Here is a 16,633-nt window from a genome sequence, read left to right as displayed (position 1 = left end):
TTAGCAAAAAGGTTGCCGACCCCTGTTGTTGTGTTTATCTTTTTAAATAATTGCACGCAACCCTTGTTTAATTTAAATCCCAGACTTGACTTATGAAGGTGTTTCGTCTGTGCTAAGATGAAATGTGATATACTATTTTGTACTCACCCAGGAGATTTGTCTTCGTCCTCTATAACCATTTTTAAAACGACTCGATACAATTTTTCTCTTCATCTGTGGTGTAAAAAGAGTAACATTCAGCTGTTCACTCTTTAACAGTCCTATGTATTGCAACTGTATTGATTCACTTCATCAGCACTACTTATACACACATTGTCAAAGCACGTGCACACGCTGGTGTTAATGGGTGCATTGACAGCTTTAATAAAAAAAAAGGACAGGATATTAAGATAGCCAGGGAAGATAACCCTTTTTTGCAGCAATCGCATTTTCATTTCCAGTGCAAGGTGCTTTTGTGAACACGTGTGGGTCACCTTGGATGAATAGAAAAGCTCAATATGTAATTTATTTCCTTGGTAAATTATAGTTTTTGTTGATAATTAATGGTCAGTTTTCCGTCTACTATAGGAGAAGGTAAAAACTTGCATAGAAATGTTGCTGGTTTTGATTTAATGGACATTTTTGACACAAAGATTCAGTGGAACCTTTTTGGCATTTCTGCTTGTAATTATGGTCATAACATTAGCATGTTAGCATCACTATCATGCTAATGTTAGTATACTAGCATTTTTAGCGATTTCCATTGGTAGACACATACAGTATATAAACGCTTGCCACTGTCAGGCTAGGTGTATGCTAACATTTTAGCGTTGCTAGCTTTCTATATTAGCATAATAGCATTTTTATCCATTTTCGTAAGTAGACACTTATATACTTAGCACTATCATGCTAGGTGTTAGCATATTACTATTAGCATGTTAGCATTGCTAGCATGCTAACATTAACAAAGTAGCATTTTTATCCATTTCCATAGGTAGACACTCTTATGCTAGGTGAGAGCATGCTAACATTAACATGTTAACATTAACAAAGTAGCATTTTTATCCATTTCCATAGGTAGACACTCTTATGCTAGGTGAGAACATGCTAACATTAACATGTTAGCTAACGTGAGCATGCAAGCATTTTCTGCCATTTTCATGAATATGAACTTAAGCAGACGCTTACCATTATCATATCTTAATGCCATCGTGCATTTTTTTCTCTGCGATGATGTCAGCCTCCCTCTGATGGACAGAGACTGCAGCACCCAGGCAACAATAAGCAATGAAATGCTTTGCTGGGAGCAACTGCATTATGGGATAAAGTTAAGCTCTTGTTTTTTTATTTTAAATATTGGTTCCTGCCTATATTGAGTGTTAAGTTGCTGTGTGATGATTGTTTTTCGGTCTTTGTAAGATGACACCATGAGACTGTTATATTGAGTAATGACCTCCTAGAATTGTCCAATGAGTGGACAAGCTCGTCATGATTTCACTTGTAGGTTGCGATTGGTTGTTGCCAAAGAAAGTGCTACCGTTTCCTCACTGACTTAAACGATGAGTAGTTGTTCTGAATGTCAGAAGATTCAAACATAGCCATAAATTAGCCACTCTGCTGTATGAGATGTAGGTTTTAACGTAAAAAAAAAAGTAGTCTTACAGTAATTGGAAAAATGTATTTGGTTAGAGTACGTTTTGAATGGTCCGGAATGGATTAATGACCCTAACCAAGGTTCCACTGTATGTCTAGTTTGGGAAGAAAGGCAGGTGGACAATGCATCAACTGTTTCCACTCATGAATATTCAACAGCAGCTGCCCCATCCCAGAAAAAAAAAGTACTCCCTCCTTGACGCCAGACAATCTAATTAACATAAAAAGAAGGCTAATGTGAGATGTTGGCTTTTGCCGTGTATGCTAAGCACTGACCTCTGATATTTTACCGCATGTTTTCTTCACTTGGTCGATGTCAATCACAAAATAACAAAATAACAAATACAGTTGTCATTTTTAAATTAGCATGCAGAAAAAAAATCTTACAAGAATAAAGTCAAAATATTATACATTAATAATTATGATAAGAACATTTACAAGAAGAAAGTCAAAATAGCTGGAAAACAAAAAAAAACACAAACAATACGGGAAAAACAGTTGGAATTTTACCAAAATAAAGTCATAATATAAACTAAAGAAATAAAGAAAATAAAACTATAAGAGGACAAATAATGTCATTTTAGTCGCATAGAGTTAAAATATGATAAAATTATAACATAATGCGAAATAAACAGGTCACATTTTTGAAAAATCAGACTGGGGGAAAAAGTCACGATATTGCACAAAATATTATGGGATAGGATCCAGCGCCCCCGTGACCCTCATGATGAGGAAAAGCGGTAGAAAATGAATGAATGAAAGTCATAAATTTACGAGGAGACAGTTAAAATATTTGGAAAATAAAAAAAATTACAGTAAAATTGTTTTTTTTAAAAAAGCAAAGACTGAAGTTTATATAAATTATTTCTGAAATATATATAAATATAAACGGGGTGGCACGGTGGTCTAGTGGTTAGCGCGCAGACCTCACAGCTAGGAGACCAGGGTTCAATTCCACCCTCGGCCATCTCTGTGTGGAGTTTGCATGTTCTCCCCGTGCATGCGTGGGTTTTCTCCGGGTACTCCGGTTTCCTCCCACATTCCAAAAACATGCTAGGTTAATTAGCGACTCCAAATTGTCCATAGGTATGAATGTGAGTGTGAATGGTTGTTTGTCGATATATGCCCTGTGATTGGCTGGTCCACCAGTCCAGGGTGTACCCCGCCTCACGCCCGAAGACAGCTGGGATAGGCTCCAGCACCCCCCGCGACCCTCGTGAGGAAAAGCGGTAGAAAATGAATGAATGAATGAATATAAATATAAACCTCTTAGTATGGTTTACATGTGTTAGAAGATATCAAAGTGTCTCTTGCATCCTTTTATTTTTCAATATGTGATTCTCGGTGGAAAACATTTGGCCACCCCTGATTCATTGTATCCATAAAAGTTACACCTAATGGGCCTTTTCATGTTTTGCTTCATGAGGTTGAGTTACACTAATTGGCACCAGCAGTAAATGAAGTGATCTGCAGAGAAAGGCTAACGCGTGGAAAATATATTGTATTTTCACAGGACGGTTTATTTTTATGTGTTTGAGAAGGTGTATCGTTGCCCACAGGCATGTTTAATAGCGCTGGCGGATTCCCCCACGACTGCCACCGTATATGCACGTTGCATACCGCTTTTCCCATATTGCACATACATAAGTCCTGGGATTTGTCCCTGCACCCTCCCATTGTTGGGAGTATTGTGTGTTGTGAAAGATATTGATGGATGCTGTGTTGTGTCGGAGCACCGCCTTGGGACTAGACTGGGGGGAGTGTGACCCCGCTGTAATGAGGGAGAAGGACCACCGAGGGAGAGCGAGGAGGAGTATTGTACGGGTCAGTGGCTACACCGGACCTTCCGCCCATTATTTGTTTTTTGCTCTCTTGTTCTTTTCATAAATTGCTATATTTCTAATATAATTATTAAGACGTTTCACTCTCCCGTTCATCGTTGCCAGGTAAAGCCCGGGAATAGAAGTGGTGGTAATTTCATTGTGGATGTGGTGACAGTGATGAAGTAGCCCGAGACCCTGATCAGATCAGAGCTAACAGGATTAAAGCCTTTTCTCTCCACGGCTTCTTCTTCCTTGTTTGCCGCACCCTCTATAAACATTGGCCACCTCGGCTCCACACACACACATTTACACTTTTTCTCCATTGTTTACACACAATTTGTGATACCTGAGACCCAACGACCACAACATATAACCAATGCACCAACTCCATGAACCAAGTCTGCTAAACTATAAGCACGATTCCTGCTTTACACTCAGACTGCAGATCTACAACACACTTTTTTCAAAACACTACACACAATTCTTTTGAGTTTTGGCACCATTTTCATGAAGTAAACTTCTTGTTTACTTCTTGTTTACACATTTTTACAATTAGCGGTCTAACAATGAGGGAGGCTGGGCAAAGGGTCAGAAATCCACAAACACACAATCCCCTTCTCCAAGCTATGGAAGATGCATGTAGAGAGATTCCAGCGGATGCTTTTCCATGGCTGGATTCGCCATGCTCGGCGATATTTCCCCTGCTGCTTTTGGTATTTTTTTGACTCAGAACACTAAATTACACAGAATTTTTTTTTTTTTTCACAGAAAAACAATGTTCATCACAGACAACACAAAGTTCCACATACAGTGGTCTGCATCTACATTACATTATTTCTTTAACTGAATATACATTTAGATGCAAAAAAAATGTGAAAAATATATATATATTTCTGTGTAATTTTGTGTTCTGAGTAAAAAAAATACCAAAAAACAATTCTAAAATATTTTGCAAGAAGCGTCACACTGAACACAAAAAGGCCCGAGTCATGATGAATATGATGTAATCACAGTGTTTTACACTGAGCACATCAGTGTTGGTAACTGGTTCATATAAATGTTTGTTCATATAGTATTTGTGTGCCTCATTTGGAGACAAAACACCATTTTGACAAGAATGAAGACTGTTTTGGATGTAAAGTTTCATATTGCAGGAGAATTGAAGAGGTTTTCAGAAATGTGTGAGTGATTTTTGGATTCGTGTGTAGAGTCCTGAGAATATGAGGTATCCTTTCAGAAAACAATCGAGAAAAACTGTGAAGCCGCTTTTATGAATCTATTTCTAAATGCCCACTCCAGTGCATCCGCTACCTTAAGCCTGAACATCAAGGTCAAGCCGTGCAGCAGGTGGAAGGCGATGGAGTGAATCCCCCCCCTGTAGTAAACGCAGCCGGGCAATGAGGTGGACAGAAAGTCATTAGAGAAGCCGACTCCTTTACAACCCCCCAATTAGATGAGTTTTGTGTGCGCGGATAGCAAATCAGCTGACCGTGAAAGAGGCTGAAAGGTGTATTTGTTTGTCGGTGCGTGTTTGCACGTTGTGTCTTGTGTGTCTGCGCATCACAGCGTGAAGCATCACTCTTCTTCTTCTTCTTCTCTGGCTCACAAGCCCAAACAAGCCGAATGCTAATTATCATCTTTGGCACGCATCAGCAAATCACTTCCTCTGAAGAATTGTCAATTGGATGACAATTTACACGCGACACTTGAAGGGAGCAGATGCTGTAGCGGCAAGTGGGTTTACGCATGTAGAGATGGGGGGGAAAAAAGACAAATAATAGAGACAAAAAGTGGCTTTTTATGACAGACTGATATAAAACAATCAGTCTGTATATGTCTAAGGGCATAAATACCTGTCAGAGACAATTACACTCTGATTGATTTTCCTGCGCCAGGCGCCCATTCTCCTGCAAATGACATATCGGAGAAAAAGAATGGGTCTTGTTAAGGTTTTTGTCTGATGTGAAGGTCACCCTGACCCATACGACTCTCTAAGCTACTGTGACCTTGACTTTTGTTTTTAGAGACAATCAATGTTTGCTTTTGGGTAAGGCAAGCATAAGACTGGTTTTGTTTGTGTCTTTTACACAACAGGAATCTGATATTGCTGGAGTTTAAAGTGAAGGTAGCATTAAGTACTTGACACTCTAGCATACAGAGTCCCAGTTTGCTGGTGGTACATACAGTATTATTATAGTGGTACCCTGTATGAAGACCAAATCAATAATCCAGTGTCTCTGCTTCAAACAGCCACAAATATTAACCAAAAATACAATCGTAGTTTTCTATAGAGTCGCGGGGGTATGCTGGAGCCTATCCCAGCTGACTTAGGGCACACCCTGGACTGGGAATTGTAGTTTTACGAGCAGACAACAATGCAAAATAATTCTAAATGACCAATAAATGGAACCTATTGTTGATATAAATGTTGTATATAATGAAATGGGCGAATGGACATTGGTCGGAATTTATACAAAGTAATATAATATTATCGTTTTAAAATAATGTCATTTTAGTAGCATAAAGTTGAATTTTTTTAAGTTGTAATATTATTACTGTAGTATTATTATATAAATTATATTAATGTTGCTATCATTATATTATTACTACATTGTAAACAAAATAACAAATATAGTTGTAATTTTTAAATTAGCATGCAGAAAAAATATTACAAGAATAAAGTCAAAATATTATACATTAATAATTATGATAAGAATATTTACAAAGAGAAAGTCGAAATAGATGGAAAACAAAAAAAAACACAAACAATACAAGAAAAACTGCTGGAATTTTACCAAAATAAAGTCAAAATATTAAGAGAAAAAAATGTTATTTTAAACTATGAGGATGAATAATGTCATTTTAGTCGCATAGTTATAATATCATAAAGTCATAATATTATGAGAAATAAACAAGTCACATTTTTGAAAAATCAGATTGGGGGAAAAAGTCATGATATTACACAAAATATTATGGGAATTTATTAATAATAATATGTAATATTTGGCCACCCCTGATTCATTGTATCCAGTAAACCCAACAGTTCTTTAACTGAAACCAGAATACTTGGGCAAAAACTCCGCACAGACTTGCCATCAGTTGCTATCAATAATTCTATTCAGTCACCAAGTATAAAAATATGTTTTTTTATCTTTCAGAAGAGGAATCCAGAAGATGCTGAAGTCCCCCTGAAGCACCAGCTACTGCAGGTCATCGTGAGAGTACTGCAATACCGCATGCTTCTCACAGGTAACACACCAAGGCACTGAGACATCAAGTAGCAAGGCGATATGTTTAGGAGACTAAGTTGGACCTTTTTTTGCTTGCATTTGCAGATTATCTGAATAATCTCTCACCTGATTCTAAAGAATACGAGGACACTCAAGGTAATGTTGTCATATTCATTTGCCTCGATGACGTAACGCTACAGTAAAACTCGCTTGGCTCCATGCAACCGCTTACAGTTTACTGTCTTTATTACGTTCACTGATAACTCTAATTCTTGGTTCTTTTTAAGCTGCCTTGGTGATGGTGTCCGAGGTGGCGGACCAGGCCAATGATCATCTGAAACAGGGGGTGAGTTCAGTCCGGATAAAACTGATATGTGTGCTGAGAAATATTAAAATGTCAGCATGCTTACGGGTGTGACACAAAGGCGATGTTGTGACACATTCCCAAATTTTCAGAGATTCAGCTAGCATTGACATGAATGCCCGAGGGAACCTCACGCTATTCGTTTTTCACCGTCATGTGTTGTGGCTACAATGGCGTGCAAATAATGATTCACCTTTTGTGGACTCGCTGTTTGGCAGATTTTTTTTTATCTGCAGCATATGAACGTTGTAGCCTGGCCCTTTATAAATAATTGCAGTGTGGGAAGTTGAGTACTGTATAGGCAGCGCTGTCTTTCTATTCTCTCTTTTCTGTCTTCACCGTCCGTTGTCTCATGCGTCCTGATTGGCTCCTGTTGTGGACATGGCTACCAAACTAGCTAACTGTGCGAGTTGCTTGCTAACCGCCAATACTGTAACGATTAGAAGAAGCTAACCATGTGTGTAAAATACAACAACAAGAGCAATACGGTTTAACTAGGATACAAAAACGCTACAGTCAAATGCCGCCAGGGTGAGGCACGGTCAGATGAGTGAAATAAGTGAATGGTAATGGTTTTATTTCATTTGAAGATTCATCAGTGAGTGCATCCCATAATCAGTTCCCAGTTCCACATGTCCAAAAGGAGTAGGAAGAAGTAAAGCTTATTAAATCCTACCCCTCCATCTGGTACTTTTACAATCAGTAACTGTTACATATGTTCTCTTCCTGCCTTTCTAATATAATTTAAGTTTTTATGTATTTATTATTTTTTTGTATTTTAATTTATTTTAGTTTTATTTAATTAAATTTTTTGTATTTTTATTTTTTTAATTTTATTTAATTTAATTTTTTTTTTGTATTTTTATTTATTTTTTGTCACAAGTACGAGGTGATATGACCATCCAATGACATAATGGGTACCATAGTAAGTGTCAATATAGTGATATATATAGCACATCATGACTGGTTCAAGACTCTTCATCCTTGTATTTAGCAAACATCAACTGCTTGTATTGTTTCTTGAATTGGCTCATCGTTGTGCATTGTTTGATTTCCTTACTCAATCCATTCCATAGTTTGATTCCACATACAGAAATGCTATGGCTTTTTAACGTAGTCCTAGCATAGAAGTGTTTTATTGGATGACATTTTTAGGTAATTGGTTATTTTTAGCCTTATGCATTATTTTAGCTGTTTGAAAATTAATTATATCAGCAAGTTTAAGTATTTGTGATTTTAGAAGTAAGGAGTTTGTTTAATTTCTTGTGTTGAAACAAGAGAGAAATGTGATTTTTTGTGAGGGTTTTTACAGCCTTTAAATATGAATGAAACAGCTGATGTCCATCCCTCCTTATCGATGATGAACATAGTTGATGTCATGCATCATCAAGGTCCCACGTGTATCTTTACAAAGGGGGTCATTGTAAGAGTGAACAAGATTCGAACCCTCTCTCAAACATGAGCTCTTTATGGAGATAATTCCAAATCCTCCCCCTGCTGTGTCTGTCTCGCCTCCTACCGTCACGATCTCCCTGTTCCTTGCGTTGGCTTGCCTCCTCTGTTTATCACACTGCTCCGACACACACACACACACACACACACACACACACACACATAGGCTGTCAGACAGTGTCAACACAGGCTCCTTCTATCTCTGTACCCCACTATTCAGCAGCGTTCACTATCACATCCCTTTTTCCGCCTCCTTCTTCATTCAGAAACAAACATTTCCTTCTCCGACTGGATAATCACACAATGTCTTTTTGCAGGAGAACTTGCTTCGTATGGTCCATATAGAATACAGCATGAAGGGCAAGAGGGACCTCCTGAAGCCGGGCCGGGTGAGAGTTAACCCCCTACGTGATCCAATAAACGCATTCTTGCTGAAAGTAGCAACTGTTTCTAATGTGGGAACAATGATTCTCTTGGTAGATGTTTGTGAAGGAAGGAACGCTCATGAAGGTCTCAAGGAAAAGCAGACAGCCCCGACATCTATTTCTGGTAACACTTGGCCTTTTTCTATTATGTTGAAACAATAAAGTTTATGTTTAATCATCGTCATTTACCTTCTGGTACCCCTCAATTAGCGCTAAAATGCAGAGGTTCGTCATCTTAAGAGAAAGAGAAGAGGCGTTTACCCCTAGCCCGTAGCGTGCTAATTAACACCTCATCTCAGTTGTGGAGAAATAAAATCTGTGCTTGTATAGAGACCTATGTGCATGACTATTTCCTGGCTGGGTAGCAGGTTGCTTGGCAACTACACACCGAGGCTTTTAACACGATTCAGTGTGTTAATTAGTGAGATTTAGAGGTGTTTTGAGCAGCCAAAGTCTGGATAGTTTTTTTTTTGTTTTTTAGTTCTGAATCTGTGATAATGGAGGTTAACCACCTCAGAAATATTTATCAGATTAAAAAAAGGTATCTTTTTCATCAAATTCTTCAATGAAGTGTTGATTATTTTCATGCGTACACCACAATTAAGACCAAAATAATTCATGGGTTGGTTAATGATTTATGTAAGACATATTTAGAGTTATTTCACACTTTTTTGTTTAAATAATTCCACGTTTACATTTTTTAATTATATATATGTAATATATATAATAATATATTCATTCATTCATTCATTTTCTACCGCTTTTTCCTCACGAGGGTCGCGGGGGGTGCTGGAGCCTATCCCAGCTGTCTTCAGGCGAGAGGCGGGGTACACCCTGGACTGGTCGCCAGCCAATCACAGGGCTATATTATATTGTATTGTATTATATATATTTTGCATTTCTTTTTAAATAATCTTCATAAATTTTCTTTTTGTAATATGATTATTTTATTCCGGTAATATTTTTACTTTATTCCCACAATATTGTAATTTTTCCCCCGACGTAATTTTACCCAAAATTACAGAAAATAATATATTTTTGTTTATATTTTACATTTATGCTACTAAAATATCATTAATTTTTCATCATAATGTTACAAGCTTATTTTCCTAAATTTGTGTATTTGTGGTGGTCGAATTAGAATACAGCTTTTTTTCTCATCATTCTAACTTTATTCCAGAAATATTCTGACTTCATTCTGTTAACATTAGAACTTTCTCCACTAACAAATTTTCTGACTTGCTCTGAGGTAAAAAGGAGGCCATGATGACCCACCTCCTTACTCTGCCTCGTATTGGTCATGCCATGGACAAGGCGGGCGTTTAAACTGAGCCAATCCGAGCCAGAGCAGAGCAGAGCAGAGCAGGTCATCATGGCCTCCTTTCCCCTTCTGTTCATAGGGGATTGACTCTTGGGCTCACTGATTTTGATTTTCATGCACGCGACTATTGACCCGATATGTGATCTCCTTACTGTGGAAACTGAGCCACATGGCAGCTTTCCAACATAACAGACTCCAAAACACCTCCAAGTTGATAAGTGCCTTGCGGAGGAAGCTGAAGGTGATGGAGTGGCCAAGTATGGCTCCTTATTCCAACTCAGTAGCCTCAAGGGGAACGTGGAGGAGGAGTGCAAGGTGTCTAACATGAACCAGGAGTCAGGACTTGAAGTGGATTCAACTCACAACTGTAACTCAGATAATTACTATATAATACTGCATATTACATATCATTGAGTCACTTTACAAAACAATACCACAGAAACATGAGGGGATTTGGGGCAGGGGTCAAGTCTGTGACCAGGGAAGGGCACATATCCAAAGTTGTAAAATCTCCACCAGGCACCACACCCACCAGCAAGGGCCTCCCTCTCTACTCTCCTCCCCTCTCAGGATTTGTTTTCCAGGGCCCCGCTTCCTTACAGGATGTTTGGTGTGGGTCACTGGATGCTGGCTTCCTGTGTATTGAGAGGGGACTGACAGCAATGTGAAGGACGGACACCCTGCAGAATGCAGGGAGGGGAAGGTTGAGGAGTTTGGAGGGGTGTGGGGTGCGGGGTGCGGGGTGTGGGGTGTGGGGTGTTAGACAAACACTTGCCGTGAAATAGAGAAGCCCACTCAATTAGTTTTATCCAATAGCAAGCTGCACGGGTACGAGAGTAACTCTTATGATTTTAACATAGACTAATTGACCCATATATCATAGTAAAATGACAATAGTGTGTATCTACAGTATGTGTACTGTGTACTTGATAGTACTGTAAATTCCGGTGTATCAATCCTGAGTTTACAATGAGCTTATTAACACATTGGAAATTGCAGGAGGTCATTACTCGCGGTTGCATCTTTAAAAATAACATTAAATTCATCACACAGCAACTAACACTCAAATGCCATACATTGGAAATATAGAAACATACAATACAAGTTTGATTTCTTTTGAGAAAACTATTTCACTGGAGGAGCATACAAAGCTAATGTCTCCCAAGAGCAGAGGGAAGCTGACGTCATTGCAGCGCTGCAATGAATGCATTGCTCAAGTGCAAGGCCATATGGGAAAACTTAAAAATGTTGTTTTGTGTTTTTTATATTATATAGGGACATGTTCATAGATTTGTTTATATACATTTTCAGTATCAAGTTGCTGTGTGATGAATTTAGAGCTGTATATACTGACCTCCGCTGACTTCCAATTGGTGGACAAGCTCGTGAGTTGTTCCTTCGCTGAGTGGCACAATATTTAAACAATTAGTAGTATTTTGAAGTACAGGAGATGTCACAAGATTAGAATTTAGCCATAAATTAGCCGCACTAGTAGGCTGAAGATTGAAAGTATATGCGACGAATCTTTGAGTAAACGAGCAAGGTGGAGCAAGGCACCAAGAGGTCAGGTCGGCTATCAAGTATTGTTATGTTCAAAAGTCCATCAGGCAAAGCGATATTTTTCTCTTGTTTGTTGTGTTGTGTTTATGGTGGCGTGTTCCACCCAGTCACGCTTCTCAGTGCAGGCTAAGAATGCTGGGAGAGCAAAGGGGAGGCCTGGAGCCCACAACAGGGAGGAGAATTCCTGGATGCTGTCTTTATGGCCCCAGCGGATGTTTAGAACACACATTAGGTGTGACCAATTATGTCATCTCTGCTTTTTTTTTTTCAGTGGAGAAATGAAATACCTCTCATCCATAACACAATGGACTCATGGTGTGTTCAAGGAATCACAATACTCTGCTCTTCAGAGCAAATAAACGCCTTTATGACCTTATTTATTTTTTGTTTTGTACATGCTGTACATGGGAGTTGGATATGGCATAGTTACTTGGGTGAGCTCTGGGAAAGGAAGTGACTTAGCACTTATTTATGTCGCAATGACTTACTGTTCTTTTTAAGGAACAAAGGATTTGCTGTGGTTTGTGTTGCATGTCGAAATATGAGGTGCATTTATTTAAGCCAGGGCTTCCCAAACTTTACCAACTCAGGGCCCATTTCATTCATTCATTCATTTTCTACCGCTTATCCTCACGATGGTCGAGGGGGTGCTGGAGCCTATCCCAACTGTCTTCCGGCGTCAATTAACCTAGCATGTTTTTGGAATGTGGGAGGAAACCGGAGTACCCGGAGAAAACCCACACATGCACGGGGAGAACATGCAAACTCCACACAGAGATGGTTGAGGGTGGAATTTAACGCAGGTCTCCTCACTGCGAGGTCTGCGCGCTAACCACTCGTCCATCGTGCAGACTCAGGGCCCACGTGAAAATCTAAAAAATGTCTGCGGCCCACCTTTGTCCTAGTCCATAGTACAGTACAGTACAAAGTACAGTACAGAGCCTAAATTCTGCGTTATAATAATAAGAATAACAATAATAATAATTAATTGGTATTGTTATTATTATTATTTAGAATATAATAATAATTATTAATAATAATTAGTTGGTATTTTTATTATTATTATTTATAATATAATAGTAATAATAATAATAATAATAATAATAATTTATTATTGTTAGAATAATACAAATAATAATGATAATTATTTTTATTAAGTGCTGTGGAACAAGCAATAATAATCATAATCATTATTATTATTAGTGGTAGTATTATGATTAATATGATTAATATTCAGGATTGAAATGCAAGCAAGGAGATAAAGGAAGCCCAAACTTTTAATCTGTGGTGTACACACAAGACCGAATTAATAAATAAATGAATACAAATAATTAAAAAAAATAATATTTGCAAAAATGAATCATATTTTTAATGACCTCTCACGGCCCACCTGCAGTACCACCATGGGGCCGCGGCCCACACTTTGGGAATGACTGATTTAGGCTGTGATTTGTTTCCAACAGATGAATGACATAATGCTGTACACCTACCCACAGCAAGATGGGAAATACAGGCTGAAGAACACTTTATCTCTGTCTGGAATGAAGGTACATTCGTTTTTTAATATCTCACAATGTCAGACAGTTTTGCCACAACTTCAGCTTTATGGCTCGGAGATTGTTGACTGATCTATTTCCCTTGGCACGCCGCAGGTGAGCAAACCCGTTCTTGACAGCGTGCTGAACTGCCTGAAGATTGAGGTGTCTGACATCACCATCATACTCTCTGCCAGGTAAGTGGAATTCACAATATGATACTGGTGCTGGTGTGTTTTGGATCATTGTTCTCCTGCAGAACCCAAATTGGTTACAGCTTGAGGTCACGAACAGATAGCCAGACATTCTCATTCCCCTTAAGGATTTTTTGGTTTCATGCTTCCATTTATCACAGCAAGTCTTCCTGGTCCTGAAGCAGCAAAACAGCCTCAGACCATCACACTACCACCACCATATTTTACCAAAAAGTGTTTGTCTTGTCAAACCACAGAATACAGTATTTTCCCAGAGGACTTAGGGATCATCAAGATGGTTTCCAGCAGAATTGAGACAAGCCTTAATGTTAGTTTTGTTCAGGAGTGGTTTTGGTCCTGGAACTCTGCCGTGCAGGCCGTTTTTTTTTGTCCAGTGCCCCTGCGGTTCTTTGAATGTTGTTGTGGGGTCTTTTGTGGTCTTTCCATTCATCAAAGCAAGTCTTCCTGGTCTTGAAGCAGCAAAACAGCCTCAGACCATCACACTACCACCACCATATTTTACCAAAAAGTGTTTGTCTTGTCAAACCACAGAATACAGTATTTTCCCAGAGGACTTAGGGATCATCAAGATGGTTTCCGGCAAAATTGAGACGAGCCTTAATGTTCTATTTGTTCAGGAGTGGTTTTGGTTCTGGAACTCTGCCGTGCAGGTCGTTTTTGCCCAGTGCCTCTGTGTTTTTTTGGATGTTGTTGTGGGGTTTTTTGTGACCTTTGGGCTATTTTGGGGTAATTTTGGTTGGCCGGCCACTCCTGGGAAGGTTTATTACATATTTTTGTCATTTGTAGATAATGGCTCTCACTGTGGTTTGTTGGAGTCCCAAAGCTTTAGAAATGGCTTTATATCCTGATCTCAATTAATCATTATTTTTCATCATTAATTTAAAAACTGTCTAAAACATTTGAATGTGACAAACATGCAAAAACAGGAAGGGGGCAAATCCGTTTTCACACCAATGTGAGTTTTAATGTTTGTTATTGTAGTACATTATACTAGAAGCTGTATAGAATCCTTTGGTTACCTTATTCATTATTATGCTCAGTATTATGCAATGCAAAACATGACTGCGTACTAATAATAACCATATTCTGTGTTGTGTTGTTGTCAGCTCGGTCGTTGAGAGGGAGGACTGGTTCCATACGTTAAGTCGAGCCATTGCGGACCACGCTGCAGGACTGTGTACATTCGGAGGACCTTGTAATGAGGTGAGATAAAATAATATGATGGATGAATAACAATAATAATAACAACCAAATTAAAATACCAGTTGTAAATTGTTGGGGGTTTTTTTGTTGTTGGTAATTTGGAAATTTGGTAGGTTTCTAGATGGAGTATAGCAGGGGAGTAATGATGTAGAGCAGGGGTCTCAAACACGCGGCCCGTGGGCCAAATGTGGCCCGCAGGACACTAGTTTGAGGCCCCCGTGCCTTGATATGAAAGTTTAATGTTAGTGTGGCCCGCGCAAGTTTGATATGGATGCTGTATGGTATCATGTACCCAGAAAAAATTATTACGTTTGATGAATGTTCATGTTAAAGGTTAAATAACTGTTAATAGTTATCCTCCCTATCCGTGTGGAAGTGGTAAGTTTTTGGCTATTTAAGTTTAAAGGAAATAACTTGAAGGCTACCATTTAGGTCGCTAGCTCTCTAGTTTGCGAGTTAGCATGTGTCTCCAGACCCTGCAGTTGCGCAATATGTTGTAAATAAAAAGAGTATAAATGTGACTATAGTCGTGTTTTGTCATGTCTACAGGGCTCTAATAATGCTTTGTTCATTTTAATCTGGAAAAAATAATTTGTCTACCCACCAACTATATGTGGTTTCTTAAGTTTTTATTATTTGCCATTTTATTATTATTATTATATTTCTTTATTACTGATTGATTGATTTTCTTCATTTTTGATTTGTTTATTTATTTTTCATCTTATTTTGTGCAGAAAAATAAAAATTAAGACATTTGAGAAGAGTGGAATGTTTTATCAGAGCTTTTATTGTAGAAAATCGAAACCAAAGCAAAGTTTATTCATTTTCTGTTTTTAATAAATGCGTTTTTTTTTTTTGGAAAACCTGATGCGGTCCCAGTCTCGCCCAGACCCTAGCTCCCGTGGCCCCCAAGTAAATTGAGTTTGAGACCCCTGGAGTATAGGGTACAATTAGGTCAACCAGATCAGAAGGTGCCAACCCAAGTAGCAGGACCTTAAAGAGCCAGTTTAACTTGGCTAGTACTGGTTTTGTTTTGTGTTGTTTTTACCCCTGCGTCCTTCTTGAAGTCAAACGTTGGTACGATCCGTGTTCACAGGCCCGTGAGAAGCTGTGGATGGCGTTGGGTGAAGCTGCTCCAGTTCTGGTCCCCGTGTCTCACGTGATGATGTGCATGAATTGCACTTCTGACTTTAGCCTCACTCTCCGACGACACCATTGTAACGCCTGTGGCAAGGTTAGAATTGCATCAGTGTGCTTTAATTGAGTGGGAATTGATGCTATATTTTCACTTTGTCCATATCTTGCATCTTCTGTTACCGCTTGTACAGGTGGTGTGTCGAGCTTGTTCCAGGAACAGATATCCACTTAAGTACCTCAAAGACAGAGTAGCCAAAGTGTGCGACCACTGCTATGCCGAGCTCAGGAAAAGAGGTGATGCTTGCATTTTTGTATTTAGTATCGAACTATCAAGCTAATATTACGTCACTGTGTTGGAGCGTAGGTTGCAGCGTGTCAGGGGCATGCGGCAATTCGAGTCCACGGACCCACCGGGCGAGTCGGCCCCTGTCAGCTGTCTTCCAAAGTCTGCAGACGCAGAGTCTTTGGAAAAGCAGGAAGAGCACAATCTCTCTCAATCAAGTAAGTGATATGAGTTCAATTCATTCATTCATTCATTTTCTGCCGCTTTTCCTCACAAAAGGGAGCCTGCTGGAGCCTATCCCAGCTGTCTTCGGAGCGAGAGGCGGGGTACGCCCAGGACTGGTCGCCAGCCAATCACAGGGCACATATAGACAAACAACCATTCACACTCACATTCATACCTATGGACAATTTTGGAGTCACCAATTAACCTAGCATGTTTTTGGAATTTGGG

At 39.0% G+C, this 16,633-nt stretch overlaps 1 protein-coding gene across 3 annotated transcripts in view; it reads left to right on the top strand.

Annotated features, from left to right (window-relative positions):
• fgd5a (FYVE, RhoGEF and PH domain containing 5a) overlaps window positions 1-16,633 on the top strand; it is a 69,361-nt gene that overhangs the window by 49,095 nt on the left and 3,633 nt on the right. For all 3 annotated transcript variants that reach the window (XM_058068737.2, XM_058068752.2, XM_078794871.1), the window contains 11 exons: window positions 6,614-6,704; window positions 6,791-6,841; window positions 6,973-7,031; window positions 8,819-8,890; window positions 8,982-9,050; window positions 13,271-13,354; window positions 13,460-13,539; window positions 14,664-14,760; window positions 15,857-15,994; window positions 16,089-16,191; window positions 16,262-16,398. In XM_058068737.2, coding sequence (XP_057924720.2) covers window positions 6,614-6,704; window positions 6,791-6,841; window positions 6,973-7,031; window positions 8,819-8,890; window positions 8,982-9,050; window positions 13,271-13,354; window positions 13,460-13,539; window positions 14,664-14,760; window positions 15,857-15,994; window positions 16,089-16,191; window positions 16,262-16,398 — 981 coding nt within the window. The remainder of the gene's footprint in view (window positions 1-6,613; window positions 6,705-6,790; window positions 6,842-6,972; window positions 7,032-8,818; window positions 8,891-8,981; window positions 9,051-13,270; window positions 13,355-13,459; window positions 13,540-14,663; window positions 14,761-15,856; window positions 15,995-16,088; window positions 16,192-16,261; window positions 16,399-16,633) is intronic.

Source organism: Doryrhamphus excisus, linkage group LG11 (genome assembly GCF_037039965.1).
Source record: "Doryrhamphus excisus strain RoL-2023G ecotype Guam linkage group LG11, RoL_Dexc_Guam_v1.1, whole genome shotgun sequence".
NCBI classification, from domain to species: Eukaryota; Metazoa; Chordata; class Actinopteri; order Syngnathiformes; family Syngnathidae; genus Doryrhamphus; species Doryrhamphus excisus.
Note: the sequence above shows the minus strand (reverse complement) of the source record. Positions and strands in the feature narration are given on the sequence as shown.